The sequence below is a fragment of the Mauremys mutica genome, chromosome 8, assembly GCF_020497125.1.
Source record: "Mauremys mutica isolate MM-2020 ecotype Southern chromosome 8, ASM2049712v1, whole genome shotgun sequence".
Classification (NCBI taxonomy): domain Eukaryota; kingdom Metazoa; phylum Chordata; order Testudines; family Geoemydidae; genus Mauremys; species Mauremys mutica.
The window spans coordinates 6224840-6246465 of NC_059079.1; the positions used below are offsets into that span (position 1 = coordinate 6224840).

General features: G+C 46.0%; 1 protein-coding gene across 8 annotated transcripts in view; it reads left to right on the top strand.

The window, feature by feature from the left end:
- LOC123376104 (cytochrome P450 4B1-like) overlaps positions 1-21626 on the top strand; it is a 48334-nt gene that overhangs the window by 8894 nt on the left and 17814 nt on the right. For 3 of the 8 annotated variants that reach the window (XM_045027847.1, XM_045027843.1, XM_045027846.1), the window contains 7 exons: positions 418-569; positions 1040-1146; positions 2906-3096; positions 4555-4688; positions 6459-6523; positions 7219-7301; positions 8903-9288. The exons of 1 other annotated variant lie outside the window; for it this stretch is intronic. In XM_045027847.1, the coding sequence (XP_044883782.1) occupies positions 418-569; positions 1040-1146; positions 2906-3096; positions 4555-4688; positions 6459-6523; positions 7219-7301; positions 8903-9071 (901 nt within the window). In that variant the 3' untranslated portion in view covers positions 9072-9288. Of the gene's footprint in view, positions 1-417; positions 570-1039; positions 1147-2905; positions 3097-4554; positions 4689-6458; positions 6524-7218; positions 7302-8902; positions 9289-10326; positions 11194-21626 lie in introns of those variants that run through there. 4 more of the 8 variants (XM_045027848.1, XM_045027845.1, XM_045027841.1 and 1 more) reach the window with 4 other exon arrangements.

The window sequence follows — 21626 nt, forward strand, 5'->3', positions numbered from 1 at the left end:
GGGAAGGCACGGAGTGCCTGCCTCTCCTATTGCAATAAAGGGGAGCTGAGGGCATTTGGCACCGCATAGGACTGGGCACGTGGCTTATCAGACGCTTACACTGGGGATGCAAGGCCAGGCAGAAGTGCTGCAAACTCAAGACATTCAACTACAAACACCCAAGTTATTCCCCGGGAACACTGCTTTGCCTTTTGCAGGCTGGCCTGAATGCTTTGGAAGGAAAAGTCCATTCTCTGAGGCAGTCTGCTACATTACCGCCTGTTCACATTGCTGTCATGCTGGCTGAGCTCAGTCTTGCACTAACCACACACTTGCCATTAAAATCAACAATTCTGAAATCTTTGCAATCTCTCCCCCAATGCGCTCAAACTCGCTGCCCTGTCTTTATCCATCTCTCCCTTGACTCTCTCTCTGTAGTGACAACTTATATATCCAAACAGTCATGGACCTCAGCTTGATGGTGTATCAGAGAATCCAGACCCCCCTGCATCACAACCATCTCATTTACTGGCTCAGTTCTCAAGGGCGTCGATTCCGCAAGGCCTGCAAATTAGCACATCACCATACAGGTATTACCTACTATCCTCTTCTCACCTCTCATTAAAGATTTGTACCAGGCTTCAAGATAAGCCGTAGTCTACACTACAGACTTATGTTGGTATAACTACATCACTCAGCGATGTGGAAAATCCACATCCCTGAGCAAGGTAGTTATACTGACCTAACTTGTGATGTAGACAGCCCTAAGTCAATGGGAGGTCTTCTCCCATTGATATAGCTACCGCCTTTCAGGGAGGTGGAGTACCTACACCAACAGGAGAAGCGCCCATCGGTGTAGGTAGTTCAGGCAGCTCTGCTGTGGCCCAGATTCTTTACGTCCCCCAGAAGCCATGCAGAGTGATCCATCTCATTTCAGAAATTATGAGAATCAAAGAATTCTGGTTCCTGGGTATTTTGGGATCCATTGGGGTTCTGGAGAATCACAGTGCACATATCGCTCCGAATGGGATATAATTATTTTAATGTTTTCCTGATGCAGATAAAGTGATCAGAGAAAGAAAGGAGTCCCTTAAAGATGAGCAAAAGCTTGAAAAGATCCAGAAGAGGCGCCACCTGGACTTTCTGGACATCCTTCTGAGTGCTAAAGTGAGTGTTGCAAGAACTGATCGGAGCCAAGTATGTGAGCATTTCGAGTAGCAGCACTGAGAGAGGCCTGGGCATTGTGGACAGCAGCTTCCAAAAAATATATTGTTTGTTCAGGGAAAAGGTTAAAATTAATTGTCCAGTTTCATCAATGTTCAGAAGCATAGTTTTGACACAAGGGATGGGTTCTGCCCCAACTCTGTGGCTGCAGAGTCCTGTGTGCATAGTTAAAGCCACACAAACTCTGTAGCCTTGTTCATGTGCAGTCCGGGTTATAAACCACACTTAGTCCCATTTTTATAAAGTATAGTCACTGGCAAGACATAAGCAGACTCCTGTAGATCGAAAGAGTGATCGTTTTATAGAAATGATCATTTTAACTCAGCAGTGATTGGGTGGCAATGTAATTATGCAGGACGGTGCATACCATTTAAGCCAGGGAGGGCAAACTTTTTGGCCTGTGGGCAGCATTGGGTTTCGTACATTGTATGGAGGGCCGGTTATAGGAGGGGGTCATGGCGCGGCCCACACCTCCTATCTGCCCTCCCCCCCAAGGACTCTTGCCCCATCCATCCCCCCACATTCCCTGACAGCCCCTCTGTGACCCCTGCCCCATCCTCACACCCCTGCTCCATGTCCCCTGACTGCCCCTGCACCTCCGCCGCCCCATCCAACCCCTCCTCTTATTCCTGATGGCCCCCCCAGGACTCTTACCCCATCCAACCACCCCTTCTCCCTGTCCCCTGACTGCCCCCGGACTCCCTGCCTCTGACTGCCGCCTGCCACTCCATCCAACCCCCCACTCCTTCCTGACTGCCCCCCGGGACCCCTGCTCCCATTCAACCACCTGTTTCCCCCCTGACCACCATCCACACCCCCGCCCCTGACCACCACCCTGAACTTCCCTGCCCTCTATCTAACCCCCACTCCCTGCCCCCTTACTGCGCTGCCTGGAGCACCGGTGGCTGGCGGCGCTACAGTCATGCCGCCCGGCTGGAGCCGGCCCACGCTGCCGCCACCACCATGCAGCACAGAGCACCGGGTCAGGCCGGGCTCTACAGCTCCGCTGCCCCAGGAGCTCACATCTCAGCTGACCAGAGCATTGTGCCGCCAGCAAAGCGAGCGAGCTCATGCTGTGGGGGAGGGGCGACAGCAGGGGAGGGGCTGTGGATGAGCCTCCCGGGCCAGGAGCTTGGGGGCTAGGCAGGACGGTCCCACAGGCCGGATGTGGCCCGCGGGCCATAGTTTGCCCACCCCTGATTTAAGCTCAGCTTTGTGTTAGGCTGGGGAAGCACTGGGAGGAAAGAGAAATTTCCGCCCGCTGCTGCACTGTGCATGGGGGTACTAGTAAGTCCACTGCTATATCCCTTCTAAGGGATGCAATGTGTTTCCCTTGGTGCATCATGCCCTTTCCATGGGCTAGTGAAGGGGGAGGGGACAAGTATGTCCCAGCTTCCTCCTTACTACTCACCATCCCTCCAGGAGGTTTCTTCTCCTCCAAAGTGAGCCAGCAGGAAGCAGTATCTGCATTCTAGGGACAGCAAGGACTGCAGTTGTACCTGTCTGCGTCACAGGAGTTCATTTCACATGCAGGGTTCCTTACGTTTCTTCTCAACCTAAAGGGAAGGTCTGACCCACTGGGATCAATGCTCCAGGGTTTCCTTTCTAACATGTTTATCACTTAAGCTCTGAGCAGCAGGAAGCCTCATGTCTCTTTCCTGGGAAAACCCATGAAACCCTGATAGAAGCCATGTGTTGTTAGGATGAAAATGGAGCTGGATTATCCGATGAAGACCTACGTGCCGAGGTGGACACGTTTATGTTTGAAGGTCATGATACCACGGCCAGTGGGATCTCCTGGCTCTTGTACTGCATGGCCCTGCACCCAGAGCACCAGCAGAGATGCAGGGAAGAGATCAAAGAGATTCTGGCAGACAGAGATACTGTTCAATGGTGAGAACTTAATTTTCCTTTCAAGTGACCTCCCAAATAACCCCTATCAGGTGATCAGTTTTTTAACCCCAGTTGTCTCTCTCCCTACCCCCCCCCCAGTTCCCAATTGGGAAAGCTAGTTCTCCTGGACTGCAGGCAGCCTTTTGTTCTGGGGTGAACCCATTTGAATGGAGGACCATCAAGGTTGATGATTCTTGATGGTTTCCCATTTTTAGCCCCTGTGCTAGATGTAAGGATTTCTCCCAACACCTCCTGGGTGGCCCAGCTAAAGATGGAGGCCACAGTACAACCCAGAGGGCACATGGTATTTATAGTCAAAATAGCATTCACAAAATAGAATGGCATTTGCAGCGTGGCATGAGACATCTGTCCCATCTCTGCATAGAACATTGGTGAGACAGATTCTGGAATACTGCATCCAGGTCCGGTGTCCACATTTTAAAAGGTTGTTGAAAAGTTGGAAAGGGTGCTAAAAAGAAACACCAAAACACTTCAAGGGCTGGAGAAACTGCCTTACAATGAGAGACTTAAGATATGTCTACACTACCTGCCAGATCGGCGGGCAGCAATCGATCTAGCGGAGGTCAATTTATCATGTCGACTCCTGTACTCCAGCTTCAGTGGCTGGAGAAAATGCCTTAAAATGAGAGACTTAAAGAGCACAGTCTATTTAGCTTATCAAAAAGAGGATTGAAAGGTGATCTGACAACACTGTCTTTCATGGGGAGAAAATACTAGGTACTAAAGAGCTCTGTAATCTACTGGGGAAAGACATAACAAGAGCCAGTGGCTAGAAGCTGAAGCCAGACATCCTGCAATTAGAAAATGGACACATTTTTAAAAGTGAGGGTGATTGACCATTGGAACAAAGAATGAGAGGAAGTGGTGGAGTCTCTATCTCTTGATGTCTTCATATCAAGGTCGGGTATGTTTTTGGAAGATATGCTTTAGTCAGACATAAGCTATTGGGCACAACTGAGCTCAGTTCAGAGGGATCTGGGTGAAATTTAATGGTCTGTGATGCATAGGAGGTCAGACTAGATGATCTAATGGTCCCTTCTTGCCTTAAGCCCTAATAACTCTATATATTATAGATGGAGAGGTAGAGAAGGTTGCCTAAGTGTGTCCATTCTAACCACCCTTCCCCTTTCAGCTCCTTTTAAACTAAGGCAGAGTACAGCTCCCCCTTCTCTTATAAAACCAGAGGGAGAACTCTCCCTCCTCTACTTGGCTTGCATAAGCAGTACCTCCCCACCGCTCTCCCTCCTCCATGGCTCTCGCACTGAGAACTCCCATCTGCTTGCAATCTGCTTGACTTACTGATTATAAAGTTCACCTTTCAGTTTTCTGTTTTCCAGGTCACAGCTCTGCCTTTGGTTGAATCTCTGTAGAAAATATGAAGAATATCTTTTTGGCCATTGTCAGTTGTCCCCAATCTCTGCCTCTGGTTCTTTTCAGGGATGACTTTGGGAAGATGACCTACACCACCATGTGCATCAAAGAGACACTTCGTCTTTACCCTCCGGTACCTGTCGTAGCACGAGAACTCAGTGCACCTGTAACATTTGTTGATGGACGTACCTTACCAAAAGGTCTCCTTAGTCAATCTCCTCTTTAAATGCTAATTAGGCTCCTGTGTGCCTGTACATCAATGCCAGTGATGCTCATGTCTCTTACTTGTATATCACCACTCATTCCAAAAGCATTTTATATACAGAGACTGAATGGCCGGAGGGGAATTGTTTAGGGAGACACAGGGACTATTATTAGGAGTAATAGTGTGATACTTGATTTAGGCTAAATATCAAGAACATCCACAAACTCAAATTCAACTACCATCTCCATGTGGACAATTCACAGATCTGTCTCTCTACTCCAGACCCGTCTCCTTCTGTCCAAAAAAAATCTCAGCCTGTCTCTGACATCTCCTTGTGGATGTCTAGCCATCAGCTCAAGCTTAACATAGACAAAACAGAGCTATTACTCTTCCCTCCAAAACCACCTTTGCTACCTCCTTTCTTCACCACCCTGTTACCCATCACTGAGGCCTGTAACTTGGGCTTCATCTTTGACTCAGCCTGGATGTGAGAACCTAGAGACAGGTCTTTGTCTAAGTCTTGCAGATTGTTTCTGCATAATGGCTCTAAAAAATGGACTTTCCTACCCAGCCACACAGCTAAAACTGTAGCCCTGCTCTCATTATCTCGCATGTCATGACAACATCCTTTTCTCTGGCCTTGAACAATGCAATCTTGCCCCAATGATGTGCATTCAAAATGCTGCTCCAAAGGTTATTTTCCCAGCCTTTGACCAAGGTCACTTTGACCTTGTCATCCCTCTTTGCATCCCTCCACTGGCTCCCTCTTCTCTACTGTATCAAACATAAGTTAATTGTCTTCACTTGGTAGGCCCTTCATGACCCATTACATTCCCCACCCCTACCTGTCATCCCTCGTTCAGTATCAAAAGGTCAACTCCCACCTCCAGCCAGCCCGTGATATCAGCCTCCATTGCCCACTTGTTAAATTTTCCAACAAGCATCTTCATGCTTTCTGCCATGCTGCCCCTCACACTTGGGAGGAACCATAATTAAAACTCTCCCTTTGCAATAAACCCTACAAAAAATTCACAACTAGGTTGCTGATGTGCTGAGACAGCTGCCTGTCACGCAGATTAATGTTACTTCTGTGAACTCCCCCTTCAGTCTGTCTGATTCCATCTGTTGTTTCTTGTCTTATAGTTAGACTGTAAGTTCATTGGGGCAGGGACTGTCTTTTTGTTCTGTGTTTGTACAGCACTTAGCACAGTGGGCTCCTGGGCTATGATTGGGGCTCCTCAACATGACAGCTATACAAATAAATACCAAGAGTCAATTCCTAGTGGTGTGATGTATAAGTTGTTCCACAATCTTCAAAGGTAAAAGGTGGAGACATATTTAAAAGCAGATAAGACAAAGAGCAGGAGAATAAACCACAAGGAAAAACCTTGCATTGATTAGGACATGGAGCACGTCCACCAGGACTCTTTCATCTCTAACATCTTTTGGGATTTCCCCCCACCCCACCTCAACATTTCCCCTTCTCCTGACCCTTACCTGAAGTGACTTTTTTCACCGTCTGTAGAAATTCTTTAACATTTTTGGCCAATTTTTGTTTTAATAGTCAGTAAAGAATGAGGTGGTCCCCTGATGGAACTCTGTTACTCAATAAACACATGGGTGGCAGAAGAAAACAGGACTTCAAAGGGGGATTTGTTACTAATCTAGTTTTACAGGACTCCACTTGTGTAGATGGACATCTACACTATGGTCTAGAATACGTTTTTCCTGTCTTATGATGATTTATTTCTGTGATTCTTAACAGGCTCCCTAGTTTCACTGAATATTTATGGTCTTCACAGAAACCCCACAGTCTGGCACGATCCAGAGGTACTTCTTTTTTTACTTGAGACTGATAAGATATTTTTGGCTATGGGATAGCTATATGTCGGATCAATGAGAAGTTCCTATGTGCACAGGAAGCAGCAAGCAGGCCCTTTCCTTGGGTAGATGACCATTTTTCACTAGCAGTATGTAGATAACACAATGTTCATGCTGTTTGAGGACTCCACTTAACCATAGATTGTAGGGGATATGTGAAGACCTTTGGATAATGGGAGGTCCAGACAAAACTAAATTTTGTTTCTATGTGAATTTTTAATTAAGGGTGGAGAGAGAACCAGGTTCACCCATGCATTGGGTCAAATCCTAAAGCTGACACAATACCTTTCATTGCCCTGACTCCTCCCATGTTTGTTTGCGCCAGACCCACCCTCTTCATTTTGGGAAGTTTGTAGATGTCTCAAGGATCTTCTGCATGGGGCCATTTCTCTGCTGTAAGCTGGGAGCCGTATACTAATACAAGGTGTTAGCTATGGAGAGAGATTGTGATGGAAATTGTGTCCCTTTTCCCTACCCAAACCATTGGTACACATTGCCCTATGTCATTAAGATAAGGCCGTTTACTTGCCTTTAGTGGGCTTGTGCAAGGGTAACTGAGAGTGGAATCTGGCCCTTACTAGCTAAGCTCAGTTGCCAAACTAAGCGATAGTTTCATAACTATGTGTCTTTACTATTCTTTGCAGGTCTTCGACCCTTTGAGATTCTCACCAGAGAACTCAGCTGGATGCCATTCCTACGCTTTTCTGCCGTTTGCAGCTGGACCCAGGTGGAATATATTTAATTCTATACATCGCTTTAGTTAAATAAAATCCTCTTCCCTGGACACTGATGAATCACTCCCACCTTGGAGTGACATTCTGGTTCCCATGAAGTTAGTGGGAGTTTTGCTGTGCTGCCTGTAGGGAACCTTGTTGATTGATATAGAAAATTATTTTGTTATTTTCCTGCCCTGGCCTCTGTCTGCTTGTTTGTTTGTCAACTCTTTGGGGGAAGGGACTGTCCTTTGTTGTCTATCTTGCCAAGTATCTAGCACATTGTAGGCTCTATTGCACAATAATAGTAGTTATTAGGACATGGGGTGGTCTAGTGGACAGGTAAGTCTAGGGACTTGGGCTCTATGCCTGGCTTACCCACTGATGTGCTGTGGGACCTTGGGCATGACTTGTGAAGAACTACCCTGTACATATTCTTCACTATGGAGAGAGGAGGTGGCAGCTTTCCTGCTGTATTCACAGCAGAACTGTACATGTAATTGTCACTTGTTTCTAGAATCCTTCTTCCCTGACAAGTGCCTGCAACAAAAGAACAAACCTTTTGTTTAATTACAAATCAGCCAAGAGAAACACCATTAGGTTCTGCTAATTGTTGTCTCCTGTTCCACCACAGGGACCAGATTCTCAGCCAGTGTAAATGGCATAGTTTCGTCAACTTCACTGAATCTATGCTGATTCACACCAGCCCTCTGCCTATGTTTGTTTCTGATAAACTATCCAGTAGAGCTGGTGAAGAATTTTCTGTTGGAATAATTTTCTGACAGAAGGGGCAATTTCTTCAAAACTGAAATTTTCCTTTGGAACATCTAAATGAATGTTCCCCAGTTATCCCAAGCTGCCTGCCTGGCTTACAGGAGTTTTCATTTAGATTTTCCTCAAATTTTTCCAACAAAAATTGGAAATGTTCTTTAGAAAAATTTCATTTTTGCTAAGACTGCATTTTCTGTTGGAAAATCATTCCAGTGGAAAAATCCCAACCAGCTTCACTGCTCAGTTTATCCAAAACAAATACCCGTAGAAAGCTGATGCTTAGCCAATCTAAATCCACATAGAAAAGTTGATGGCTCTTTGCCACTTTAAACTGGCTTCAGACCTGGTCTTTATACTAAAAAAACCAACGAGGAGTCCTTGAGGCATCTTAGAGACTAACAAATTTATACTGTGACTGGAGAGAGCAAAGTGCAGTACTTGGTATTTTTCTTGCCCGACATAATTAAATAAAACAAGTATGTTCTTTGGCTGCAGGCATTACCTGGGGAAGATGTTTAACATCAGATAAGAATTATGTTTACAGCTCTGCTGCCATCTCTTTTCTACTTGGTGAAGAAAGAGCAGCTGCTAGTCGCTTCTCTGCACCACTGTCTACTCAGGGAATTGGGGGCTGGTCGGCTCCCCAGGCTGTCACATCTCCAGACTTAAAAATGCAAAATTTTGTTGTGGGAAGGAATTTCCATTTTCCAGCCCTTTCTACTAACCACTGAATAGAAGTGAATCCCGTTAACTATTTCAGTGGCCGCCCCTTGTGCTCTGTTTACTATATTAAGTGTCTTTGGTAACTTTAGAGATGAAATATTTGTCACTTCTCTCTGCTCAGGAACTGCGTGGGGCAGCATTTTGCCATGAACGAGTTGAAGGTGGCTCTTGCGCTGACTCTTCTGCGCTTTGAACTCTCCCCTGATCCAGCCAAGCCCCCCGTCAAAATACCTCAGCTCGTTTTGCGCTCCAAGAATGGGATTCACCTGCACCTGAAGAAACTTCAGTGACACTTAGATCACTGGGACAGGAGTGTGATACATGACAGAGTTTAATCTAAATTTGATTGAATAACTAGAGCTGGGTGGGAACTGAAATTTCCCTTTCATGGGAAATTCTGTGATTTCAAAATGGTTTCATTCAGAATTGCAAAGGAAACAACAGAATTTCAAAATTTCCTACAAAATGAATTTAAAAAAATCATTTCAATAAAATTTTAAAAATTCTTCCAAGATTATCAAAACTTTTTCCTCTGATTTTGACTTTCATATAAAAGGCAAAACGAAAAGTCGTTCTGAAATCAACAAATCTAAACTAGTACCGGTGTCAAAAAAATTGATAGATTTTTTTTCAAAACAAAATTCTGTCCAAAGCAACAATTCCTGTCAAAATTTTCCCAGGCGTTTCTAGTGAAAACAAAGGCTGTGTTTCATCTCTGCAGATGTATCCCTGCTAACTCTTCTTTGTGATTAACTAAAAAGTTATTTGCAGGGTGAAGGGCCATGGAGATGCAGCTGTGTATTTTTATTGATCATCATAATAGTTTAACAAGGGCTTAGCGTTGTACAGAAGAGAGAGAGGACAGTGTCCCAGCTCTGGGAGATTTGCAGAGGGGCTAGATTCTGACACAAAGGGTGAAGGATGGACGGGAGAGAGTAAGGAGACTTCCTTTTCCTGTCCCCTTGTATGCTCTGTACACGGGCCTGCCAGATTTCCAGCGCCTGTGTAGGGATCACTTCCTCAGAGGGAGCGAGATGAGTAGGTAGGGAGTTGTACTGGTTTACCCCAGAAAGGGTACTGCAGTAAGTCCACCAAGGGACGGGAGTGCTCTGCAATTCCTGCTGGAGTAGTGTGCCTCCACACTGCGCCCCAGGGCGATGATATGTTTAATAGGAAGAAGCCCTACATAGCGGTAATGACAATTATTGTTTATTTACATGAGTGCTTAGAAGCCCCAATCAGGAATCGGGACCCAGGTGGGCTGTTTGGGCACTGGCCACTCCACATGCTTCTAGATAGGAGATGTATCAGAGGGGTAGCCGTGTTAGTCTGGATCTGTAAAAGAGTCCTGTGACACCATATAGACTAACAGACGTTTTGAAGCATGAGCTTTTGTGGGTGAATACCTATTCACCCACGAAAGCTCATGCTCCAAAAGGTCTGCTAGATAGGACATAAATCAATGGCAGGTTCGTTGCACAAAAGTTGCCTCTCTCTTTAATCTTCCCCTGCCTTCCATTCAGGGCAATGCAAAGGCTTATCTGTTGCCATGGGACGGCCTGATTCAGCCCTTCAGCTAACTAAATTAAGGAGAGTGCAAATCCTGGTCTACACTGAAAAGTTCTCCAGGTATAACCAAGTCGGCGAGGCGTGTGATTTTTCACTGCTGGTGTTATACCAGTAAAAGCCCTAATGTGGATTCACTGACACCATTATTAAGGTGTCTTATACCCATATAGTTATTCCCATCTGTAGTGTGGCAGCTGCCCCACTCCCTGAGAGCATGGGCTGTAGCAGGTCAGTGCACCTGCACAGATGGGCAGCCAATCAGAGAAGGACTTATTGGGAGCCAATCAGGGCCAATATTAGAGCCAGCCAATGAGGGCTAGGCTAGGCCCTATATAAAGGCTGCTCAATGAGAGGAGAGGCAGTCTGTCCCAGGCCTTCGGTAGGGGAAGTTCTGTCTCCAGGCCTGGGGGAGCAGTAGGGAACTCCAGCCTGGTGTCTGCCAGGCTGCAGGCCCTGAGGGGAAGGACCTAGCTGGTGCGAGGGGCCGAAGGGGAAGCGGCCCAGGGACGTGGACAGACAGACGGAGGGAGAGAAGGAGGCCAGGACGGCTTCCAATAGAGGGTTCTTGGGTTGGGATCCAGAGTAGTGGGCGGGCCCAGGTCCCCCCTTCCCTCCTTGCCTTACACGCGGCCGATGGGAGTGGCCATCTAGGGCTGCCCCAACACCCTGCCAAGAGGAGTGTGACTTTGGGGCTGCAGTTGCCCATGTTGGCCGGGGCACAGAGAGGCAGCTGATTGACCCCCCCACACCTTCCGGAAGGACTGTGAGGATGGACTAAGGGGCAGTGCCAGAGGGCAGTGGCTCAAAGAGGACCCCGCATGTTGGGAACAACGCTAATTGAAGGTGAGATGACTGACGGGACACCACCAGGACGGGGTGCTCCACTGGACTGAGCTAATTCCTGGAATCACCAGGAGGAGGTGCTGTGGTGGTGAGTCCCAACACCGTTACACCGTCCCATACAGAAATGGCAATACTGGTAAAGAGCACATTGATACTCATATAGCTGCATCCACACAAGGGAGGGGAGTTGTCCCACTTTACCTGTAGTGGCATAGTCAAAGCGGCACAACTTTTGACTGTACACCGTAGACCAAAATTGTGTGTGGCAGATCAGGCATCCCAATAACCCAACAAGCATTTTAATCAATGTTTGTAAGGATTAAATTCAAGTGTAACCCCTTTTATTAACTTGTTTGTATCTAAATTATCTTGAGATTTTACAGCTGTGTCAATGATGCATAAATTAAATAGTGAGCATTAAAAATATCTTCATGCCATCGTATTAGCACATTAGGCTTCCAAATATAAATGTATCCAGATTCACGCTCTCAGATCCCTGCCTCTCATCCCGTGGCCGATTGTGTCTCTTGCTGTGGCCTTATGCAATGTCCGAATCCCTCTAATGCCTGGAAAACCAGAGATTTGACCCCCATTATGCTAAGCACTGTAGAGACACATGGTGAGAGAGACAGTCCCTGTCCCAATGACTCTAAATAGACAAGACGGACAAAGGATGAGGCGAGAAAGAGAGGGGAAATGACTTGCCCAAGGTCATGCAGTGTCAGTCAGTAGCAGAACTGGGAGTAGAACCCAAGTCTCTCAATGTAGTGTCCTAGCCACTAGACAACACTGCCACCCCAAAAGGGGATTGTGCTGATTGTCAGGGTATGATTGTTTGGGAAATCTGTACGATTTGTGGATTCAGTGTGAGCTTACGGACTCTAGAAGCAAATCAGTCACATTCCCAATGTCTTGCATCCGAAGAAGTGGGTATTCACCCACGAAAGCTCATGCTCCAAAACGTCTGTTAGTCTATAAGGTGCCACAGGATTCTTTGCTGATTCCCAATGAGTGTGTTTTACCAGATCAGCTACTCTGACCTCTTGCATTAAAGCCCCAGGGAAGTATCCTGAAATTCTACAAACATACAGAGCCAAATTTGGGGTACACACCCTGTTTGCACCAGGGCGGAATAGAGCGATGAAATATTTAGCGGTTCCTTGCATCCTGTTCTTGTTTCAATAGAAACTGTGAGGTTATCAGCACTGCCTCCAGTCTGTGCAGGTTTTGCAGGTTTGGCTGGTCAGGGCCGCTTGGCCTTACATTAGATTGTATGTTAGTGCTTTAGGCAACAACCCTTCCACCAGCCAACCTAAGAGAGGCACAGCTCTCGTTGCAAGAGAACTGGCCAGGCATAGGGTTGACGTTGCCTTGCTCAGTGAACGAAGGTCAATTGGCAGAGATGGGTGCAGGATACACATTCTTCTGGGGAGGTTGCCCAGCCTCAGAGCTAGGACAACTGGATGTTGGCTTTGCCATTAGCAACTCCATTGCTTGCAAGCTTAAAAGTCTACCTAAAGGCATAAGTGATCATTCAATGCTTTTGTAGTTGCCATTGAAACGTAAGAGGAATGTTACCACCATCAGCGCTTATGCTCCTACTATGATGAATGCTGAAAATGAGAAAGAAAAGTTCTCTGGTGACTTGGACAAACTCATCGTGCCTACATCGGCATCAGATAAACTGATTATCCTAGGGAGACTTTAATGCAAGGACTGGCAATAATATCTGCTGGCCTGCCATTGGACAGCATGAGCCTGGGAAAGAGAATAGCAATAGAAGACTGCTACTTTGTGAGTGCGTCAAGTGTCAATTAGAATTCATGTTTACTTTTTCCCGCCTACCAGTCAGAAAGAAAATATCATGGGTGCACCCAAGATCCAAAAAATGACCTCTTATCCACTACATCATTCTCCAGTGGTAAGATCTACAAGATGTACAAACCACTGCAAGCATGGAAGGGCAGAATTCTGGAAAGACCATCACATGATCTCTCGAAACTGTTATTAGTCATTCAACCATTGAATCGCAAGTCATCGTCTAAACCAATCAGAAGGCTCAACATAACATGCTTACAAGATGAAGTGGAGCTCTCTAATAACATTACAGCAGCTTGATCCACCATCAAGATTGGTTTGATGAGAATGGTGGAACACTATGGCAGATGAAGTCCAAGGCTACGCCAACCACCAGGAGACCAAAAATTTCTCTGCTGCTTTTAAAGACGTGTATGGTCTGACGCATACCCTTACAGTGCCCCTGAAGAGCGTGGATGGCCTAACACTGATCACTGACAAAGGAGAAATATTTCAGAGGTGGCAACAGCATTTCAGTGATGTTTTGAACGCGCTGTCTAACATTACAGACAAGGCACTAATAAGAGTAGTAGATCATCCAACATGTAATGACAACAAGGACACAGGCCCATCCCTTGACGAAGTCAGCATTTCAATCTTGCCATGTACAACTGCAGGGCTCCCGGATATGATGGCATTCCTGCAGAAATATTGGAATATGGAGGTGAGATCCTGCTGAGGAGACTTCATGAATTCATACTCAATATATGGAGTACTGAAGACATATCGTATGACTTTCAAGTTACCACCATTGGTTTGTTAACCCAGGGTTTCAGCGTTCACACTCATTTGTAACCCTAGGTTAGGAATTGTGGAACCCTGTGTCCCAAACTGGGGCTCCAGTGTCTACACTGATTTATTCAGGCTTGAGTCCAGCCACTCATAGCCCAGACTTCCTAGTGCCTTCCCAGAATGTGGCCATTCTAGCCCTTTGTTCATGGTGCACTGTGGGAAAACTTGACCGTCCACCAAACTTGACTGCCCAGAGGACAGAGAAAGTCAGCCCAAGGGATACTTCTAGGGAACTCCCAGAGTACAAATCCAGTAGAGCTGTGTCTACACTTCAAAGCAATATGGCCTGAAACCTGGGTCCCATCTTGACTTAGGCTCTGGACCTCCACCCGCATGGGGTGCTCATATCCTGACTCTGAGCATGATTTGTGTAATAGATGAACGGGGGGTTAGGCTTGAGCCTGAGTTCAAACCCTGAGCTTGCATGTCAGTGTAGACACACACTAAAACAACATTAATTAACCCCATGGTGAGGCTTAAGCATAAATTCCTGGGTTTGGGGGGTGTTTGGAACAGGGGTTTTGGTTCTGGCCCACTATCAAAATAAGGTCCATTGGTGCATGGTGGACCCTGATCAAGTTACAGATCTGCGGTTTGTCCGTTTTACTGATGGGTAAACTGAGGCACTCAGACACTGGATTCATCTATATTAAGGCCAGAAGGGGTGTTGGATCATTTGCTCTGATCTCCTGTATAACACAGGCCATAGCATTTTACCCAGGGATTCCTGCAGTGGAGGGAACCGTCCTTCCCAGCTATGTACATAGACGCTAGTGAGGAGGATAGGCTTGCGACTGAACAAGGGTGACCTTGATAAGATTGCTTACACAGTGAAAAAAATATCTCTGACCATGTGCTCTGATGGCTTATTGAAGCATCTCAAGTCCTAAGCTGGCAGGGAAAGCAGGGGAAGAAATAGTCTTGGCACTTCAGGTGGCAGCCCCAAGGGGGTTTCTGTGATTCAACCCTTCTGTGAGTGCCAAGCCATAGAAGACCTGCCAAGGTTGTCTGGCAGCCTGCCGAGGTGCCAGGAATGAGAAAAGACAGGTGGTACCACATGTAGCCACTAGGAGGCTCTCAAGAGGCAAAAGCCCCTTTTCACATTGCCAGTTACATAAAAAAGGGAAGTAACATGTATTTGAAACTCACTCGGTGTTGCACAGAATCCTTTCCTCGTTCTTATTTATAAGAACATAAGAATGGACATACTAGATCAACCTGTTGGTCCATCTAGCTCAGTATCTTGATTCACACAGAGGCCAGTGCCAGACACTTCAGAGGCAATGGACAGTACAGGGTGATTTTTCAAGTCCCAACCCCTCTCATCCAGGACCAGCTTCTGGCAGTTAGAGGTTTAGGGACACCCAGAGCATGGGGTTGCATCCCTGGCCGTACTGGCTAATAGCCATTGATGGACCTATCCTTCGTGAACTTCTCTAAGCTATATTTTAAATGCAGTGATACTTTTGGCCTCAAAACATCCCCTGGCAACAAGTTCCACAGGTTGACTGTGTTTTGTGTGAACAAGTTCTTCCTTATGTTTGTTTTAAACCTGCTGCCTATAAATTTCCTCAGGTGACCCCTGAGTCTTGTGTTATGTAAAGGGGTAAATAACACTTCCTCCTTCACTTTCTGCACATCACTCATGATTTTATAAACTTCTGTCCCGTCACTCCTTAGTCACCTCTTTTCTAAGAGGAACAGTCCCAGTCTTTATAATCTCTCCTCCTATGCAAGCTGTTCCATGCCACTAACTATTTTTATTGTCCTTTTCTGTACCTTTTCCCATCCTAAAATATCTTTTTTGAGAGGGGGCGACCAGAACTGTATGCAGTATTCAAGGTGGATTTATATAGTGGCATTGGATATTTTCTGTTTTATTCTCTATCTCTTTTCTAATGGTTCCTCTAATTTTGTTACATTAAACGAGGTGAAGGAGGCTCTTGCCCTCACCCTCCTCTGCTTCAAACTCTTGCCTGATCCAGTGAAACCTCCCAAGGAAAATACGTCTGCTCCAAGAACGAGCTTCACCTACAACTGAAGAAACTTCACTGATACTAATATCCCCAGGACAGGGGAGTGAAATACAATGGGCTTAATTTTGATTGAATAATGCTGCCAAAATAGTCAGTGCATTAGCTCTGTAAGCACAGCTCTGATAATTCTTCTGTGTGATTAACCCAAAATATGAAAATGGGAAGTGGGCCTGGGGACAAGCCTATTAATTTTTATTTGTCAGCTTTGTAGTTATTCCCCTTCCCATATGGGAGTAGCTATGCTAGTATGGAGTACTCTTATACAGATATAACTGTATCTGACACTAGAGGGGGGCGCTATTTCATTCTATGTAGTTTTCAAATAACATACCCCTTTTTCCAAATAATGTTGTCTACTGCATACCCTCATCTGAGGTCTGGTCATAATATACCTATGATTAGATTACCAACTTTTAGCAAATAAAATGTGCTGTCTGCCATTACAGGATTTTTCTTCCCTACCCCCTGTTGAGAGCTCATGGACCCCTAGGGGTACGCACACTCCAGGTTGAAAAACACTGCTTAGCAGCATAGTCAAAGCAGAACAACTTTCTCATGTGCGCAAGTCCCGCCGTAGGGCAGAAATCTGTGTGGCAGAACCAGGATCTCAAATGTTCCGTGAGCAATTTCATCAGCATGAGAGATCTGCCCTGTTTGTCCAGATTCAAGTCAAGTGTGAAACCTATTACCGACTTGTATCTATCTCAGTTACTTGAGATTTCACAGCCGTGTCACTGACACACACATTAAATAGCGAGTATTAAACAAACTCTAATGTAATCTTGTTAGCCCTTTAGGTTTCCAAATATAAGTTGAGCAGGATTCAGGCTCTCAGATCTGCTCTATGGATGAGAAATTGACGCTCCTGCTGTATCCTTATGTGATGTCCTAAACCCCTCTAGTGTCTAGAAGGCTGAAATAGAATCATTTGTACTACAGTAGTGCCTAGAGGCCCCAGCTGAGATTGGGGGCCCAGGTGCTATAGAAACATAGTGTTACGGTAAATAACTTCCCAACAGGAGGTGCTACACCAGGGGTCGGCAACCTTTCAGAAGTGGTGTGCCGAGTCTTCGTTTATTCACTCTGATTTAAGGTTTCGCATCCCAGTTGTAGTAAGAGGAGGCCCTAAGATATAAACCTTGGTATCAGAGGCCCGGTATGAGGCCTGAGGCCTGAACTAAAGTAATGGTCAAGACTTTGCTAAAGCAAAGTGAAGCTGTGAGCCAGAGGCAGGCCCTGCTCACAGGAGCTGGCAAGGAAAGGGCTGATACGTACCTAAAAGGTACTGAACATTCACATACTTATACATTCCACACAGATAATAAAGAACAGGCTGGCCCATCCCAATGACAGGGGCAAAAGGGTAATATGATGGATAGAGTTGTTTTGATTGAACCAACATGTACAAGGTAAAAGGCGGCACCTTACTACGTAGAGGGGTTGTACCGTGCTACGTGGAGGGGTTGCACCTCCATACGTCAGGTGTGATGTGTAACTTATTTGTATCTGTGTATAAGAATTCATCCTTGGGGCGGTGTCTTTGTCCAGTCGAGGGGGCAGTGGAAACTCCCGCCACTGACTGAGCTGGGTCCATTGCCAAGAGGCACTTTCTCGTAGTATGCCCTGAATTAGGCTAAGAAACCTACAGGGAACTGCCATTGTATCCAAGGTCGCAATAAACCTAGTCGACGTGACTTTGCATCTTACTGGACTCTGTGGTTATTGGGGGTTCTCATCGGGTCTGCTGTGTCAGCTATCTGCGCAGAGCTGGGGCAGCAAACAGAGGGAACTCACGCACGCAGCCGAGTGATATCAACATTGGAGAGAGCAGAGCACCACACCGGTACCACTCTGACAACACCAGTAATCCATTTTAACCTTTTTAGAAGGTCTCTTTCTATAAGTCTACATATAATAATAGTTCAGTTATGTATTGTAAAGTAAATAAGGTTTTTAAAATGTTTAAGAAACTTCATTTAAAATTAAATTAAAATGCAAAGCCCCCCAGATCGGTGGCCAGGACCCAGGCAGTGTGAGTGCCACTGAAAATCAGCTCGCGTGCTGCCTTTGGCACCCGTGCCATAGGTTGCCTACTCCTGTGCTACACTATGATTATGTACTGGAAATTAGACTACTACTTGAAGATCCAAGAAGCTCTAGATATGTCTCTAACCCACACACCTCCAAGTGTGGTGTTCTGTCCCATCTAGTGGCACCAAGACCACTTAGAGATTAATGAGTCTGCTCTGCAGCCTTAGCTAGCAGCCATATGGCTTTTAGCTCATGCAGTAGAGGCTCATGCACAGTCCCGGCTCTATCTCTTTGTGTTCATACACCAACCATGGTGTCAGGTGTGTGTCTGCTCCTGAAGGTCCATGAAATCAGAAACCAAGAATAGTGGGCGGAGGGGAGGATGCTCCAGAGAAAACAATAAACATGGCTACGTATCAGGTTCCTGTCCCTGAATCATAGAATATTCGGGTTCAAAAAGACCTCAGGAGGTCATCTAGTCCAACCCCCTGCTCAAAGCAGGACCAATCCTCAGACAGATGTTTTGCCCCAGATCCCTAAAAGGCCCTCTCAAGGATTGAACTCACAATGCAGGGTTTATTAAGCCAATGCTCAAACCACTAAGCTATCCCCCCTTGAGCAGATGGATGTGAAAACGGATGTGTCTAGTAATTGGACATTATTTGGCTGGGACGCCTACAAAATTGCAATGGGCAGGATAAAAAGGAAAAGAAAATAAGAACAGTCACACAATTAGCTGTAATGGAGAAAAGCTGCCACATGCTCCAGCAGCATTTGGATATGTCAGCAGCAGACCAGGAGGACCCCTGTAAAATCCTAGAACACTCTCTCATCGTTCAAGACTAACTGTACCTTTGACCTCGGTTTCTCTGTGGGCACCTGTTCAAGTGACTGGCCCTGCGCCTTCATTTTTCTCAGAATGGACTCCCATGAGTGACCCCGCTTTTAGCCTGGATCTTGCGGCTGCAGCACTCATACACCAACTATGATTACTTCATTGTCCTGATTGCATTTGGCCACCTGCATGGATTCCCGTCAGCATCTGTGACCAGTAGGTGATACAGTGACTGCAAACAGCTTCTTCAAAGCAAAGACTTTTCCCTCAAGAGTTGGGTAGGCTCAACTTTTCATAGGCACACACCCTGCTTCCAGAGACCTGAGTTCTGTCTGCTTTCCTGCAAGCCCTGCCTCTTCCCATCTGATCAGCAGATCTGTGCTTTTTAACAACTTGAAGTTATTTGTTTGAGGCAAACCCCCAACTCTGAGCTGGCCCATGCTTGAGGCTCCCTCTGCCCTGCCCCCAGGCCGAGCATGTCTAGGAGTAAAGATGGTGAACTTTGAGTGTATTTCTAAAAGATAAAGAAGGCATCATGGTATCCTACAGTTAGGAAGTAAATGGACAGCATATCTGCATTCATGAAAACGGGATCTCTTCCTGCCTTGATTGAAGGTCCATTGGTGCATGGTGGACCCTGATCAAGTTACAGATCTGCGGTTTCTTACTGATGGGTAAACTGAGGCACTCAGACACTGGATTCATCTATATTAAGGCCAGAGGGGGTGCCTTGATTGAAAATGTTGCAGAGGACTTGGAGTATAATAAACAGCTTTAGACATGTGAGTAACCTGTTAGTTAAGTTTAGTCTTTAGAAAGCATGTTATGATTTTTAGTATCAGAGGGGTAGCCCTGTTAGTCTGGTTCTGTAGAAGCAGCAAAGAATCCTTTGGCACCTTATAGACTAACAGACGTCTATAAGGTGCCACAGGATTCTTTGCTGCTGTTATGATTTTGTTCTACATGTAACCATCTGTTTCCAATATTCTTATTCATTATTCCTGATTCTCTATACTTTAATCATGAACTTATTCTCATTTTTAAATATATCTCAGTGCTGTAATAATAAGCAAAACCTTGGTCTTGAGCTGAATCTTACAAGCTGGTCTGAACTGTTTCTTTGGTCACAGCAGGCCTGATAGTTTTGTGAGTATTCAGTGGATAAGAGGCTGGACACTGCAGGGAATTATCAGAGTGCTTGGGCATTGTTGTGTGCCATTCACTAACCTGCACAAAGGGATTGAAGCCTGTGGGTCCTGCAAGGTCGTGCTTGCGCTGCCAGAGGCGGTTGGTTTCAGGGAGCGGAAGCACGGACAAGACTGCATCACGCTACGGGCATGTAGCAGTGAGGTGCTTTCCAACCCTGGGTACCCCTGTGGAGCATCACAAATACATAATATGCACGATTTGCGGGCTGCATCCAGAGCCCGCTGAAGACAGTGGAAAAACTCCCATTGACTTCAGTGCGGGCTGGATCAGCCCCTAGGTACAGATTTATTTTAAAACCATAGTAGAGCTTATAAATGGTTATACTGCACTTTCACCTCTTACTGGGCTCAAGGCAGGGGTAATGGTAAAATTCTATGACCTATGTTACACATGTAACCCCTTCCTGGGGCATCCTGGCCCTCACTGGTGGTGGAGTCCCTTGTTCCACCCTCCTCAGGATCTCTCTGATGTCCACCCTCACCCAACAATTAGTGCTTCCACCTAGTGGCCAGGTATACAAAGGACTAACAACCCCTTGACTGCTAGGACATGAATTAACTAGTACAGGGGTCAGCAACCTTTCAGAAGGTGGTGTGCCGTGTCTTCATTTATTCACTCTGATTTAAGTTTTCGCGTGCCAGTAATACATTTTAATGTTTTTAGAAGGTCTCTTTCTATAAGTCTATAATATACAACTAAACTATTGTTGTATGTAAAGTAAATAAGGTTTTTAAAATATATAAGAAGCTTCATTTAAAATTAAATTAAAATGCAGAGCCCCCCGGACTGGTGGCCAGGACCCGGGCCGTGTGAGTGCCACTGAAAATCAGCTTGAGTGCCGCTTTCGGCACCCGTGCCTACCCCGAACTAGTACATTGATTCTCAGTCCATATAAAAACAAACAGTTTAATCCCCGGATAGGAACAAGGTAAGCTAAAACAAGGGGATGAGAACAGGGAAAGGACTCAGGGATGTAAATAAAGAAGGACCTAACCCAGCTTGCAATAATTCCTGAAAACGAGCAACAATAATCAGTGTGACCCTTGTACCAGAGGTTATAGGCAGTAAAAAGAGCTGGTTCAAATGTCTAAGGTTCCTTCTGAAAATTTAGCAAATACTGACTCATGCCCCTGCCCAGAAACCTAGGAAAACTACATACTCCTTGAGGTGCCCCGACAGGCAATTCTTCTCCTCACAAGCACTGAGTCCATTGTACAAAACAAAGAAAATGTTACTCACAGTTTGTTGTCACGGGATGGCAGAATTCAGGCAGGTCTATCTCCAGCCCCAATGAGAAGCGCTGCCAGATCTGGTCCGGGAGCTATACCACCTCGCCCAGCTGCACTGATCTCATTGTTGGGTAGCAGGGACCTCATTAGAGTTCCTCAGCTCACCTGCCTCAATAACACCTCTGTGTCTGCCACTGTCTGCAAAACCATCTCTTCTTCATGAAAGCTACCTCTCCACCACTCTTCAGAGACAGGTCAGTGACATAGCACCTGGGCACAATACTTGCTACCAGAGGTAGCAGCCCCTCCTCCTTCTCTCATATTGTCGGGGCTCCAGTACCCAGCCTTGCCAAACTGCAATGGTGGTTAGGGTGACCCATAATTGCAGGCATAGTTGGTGCAGTTCTCCTGCTTTTTTGTTACCCACGGGGATAACAGTGTTTT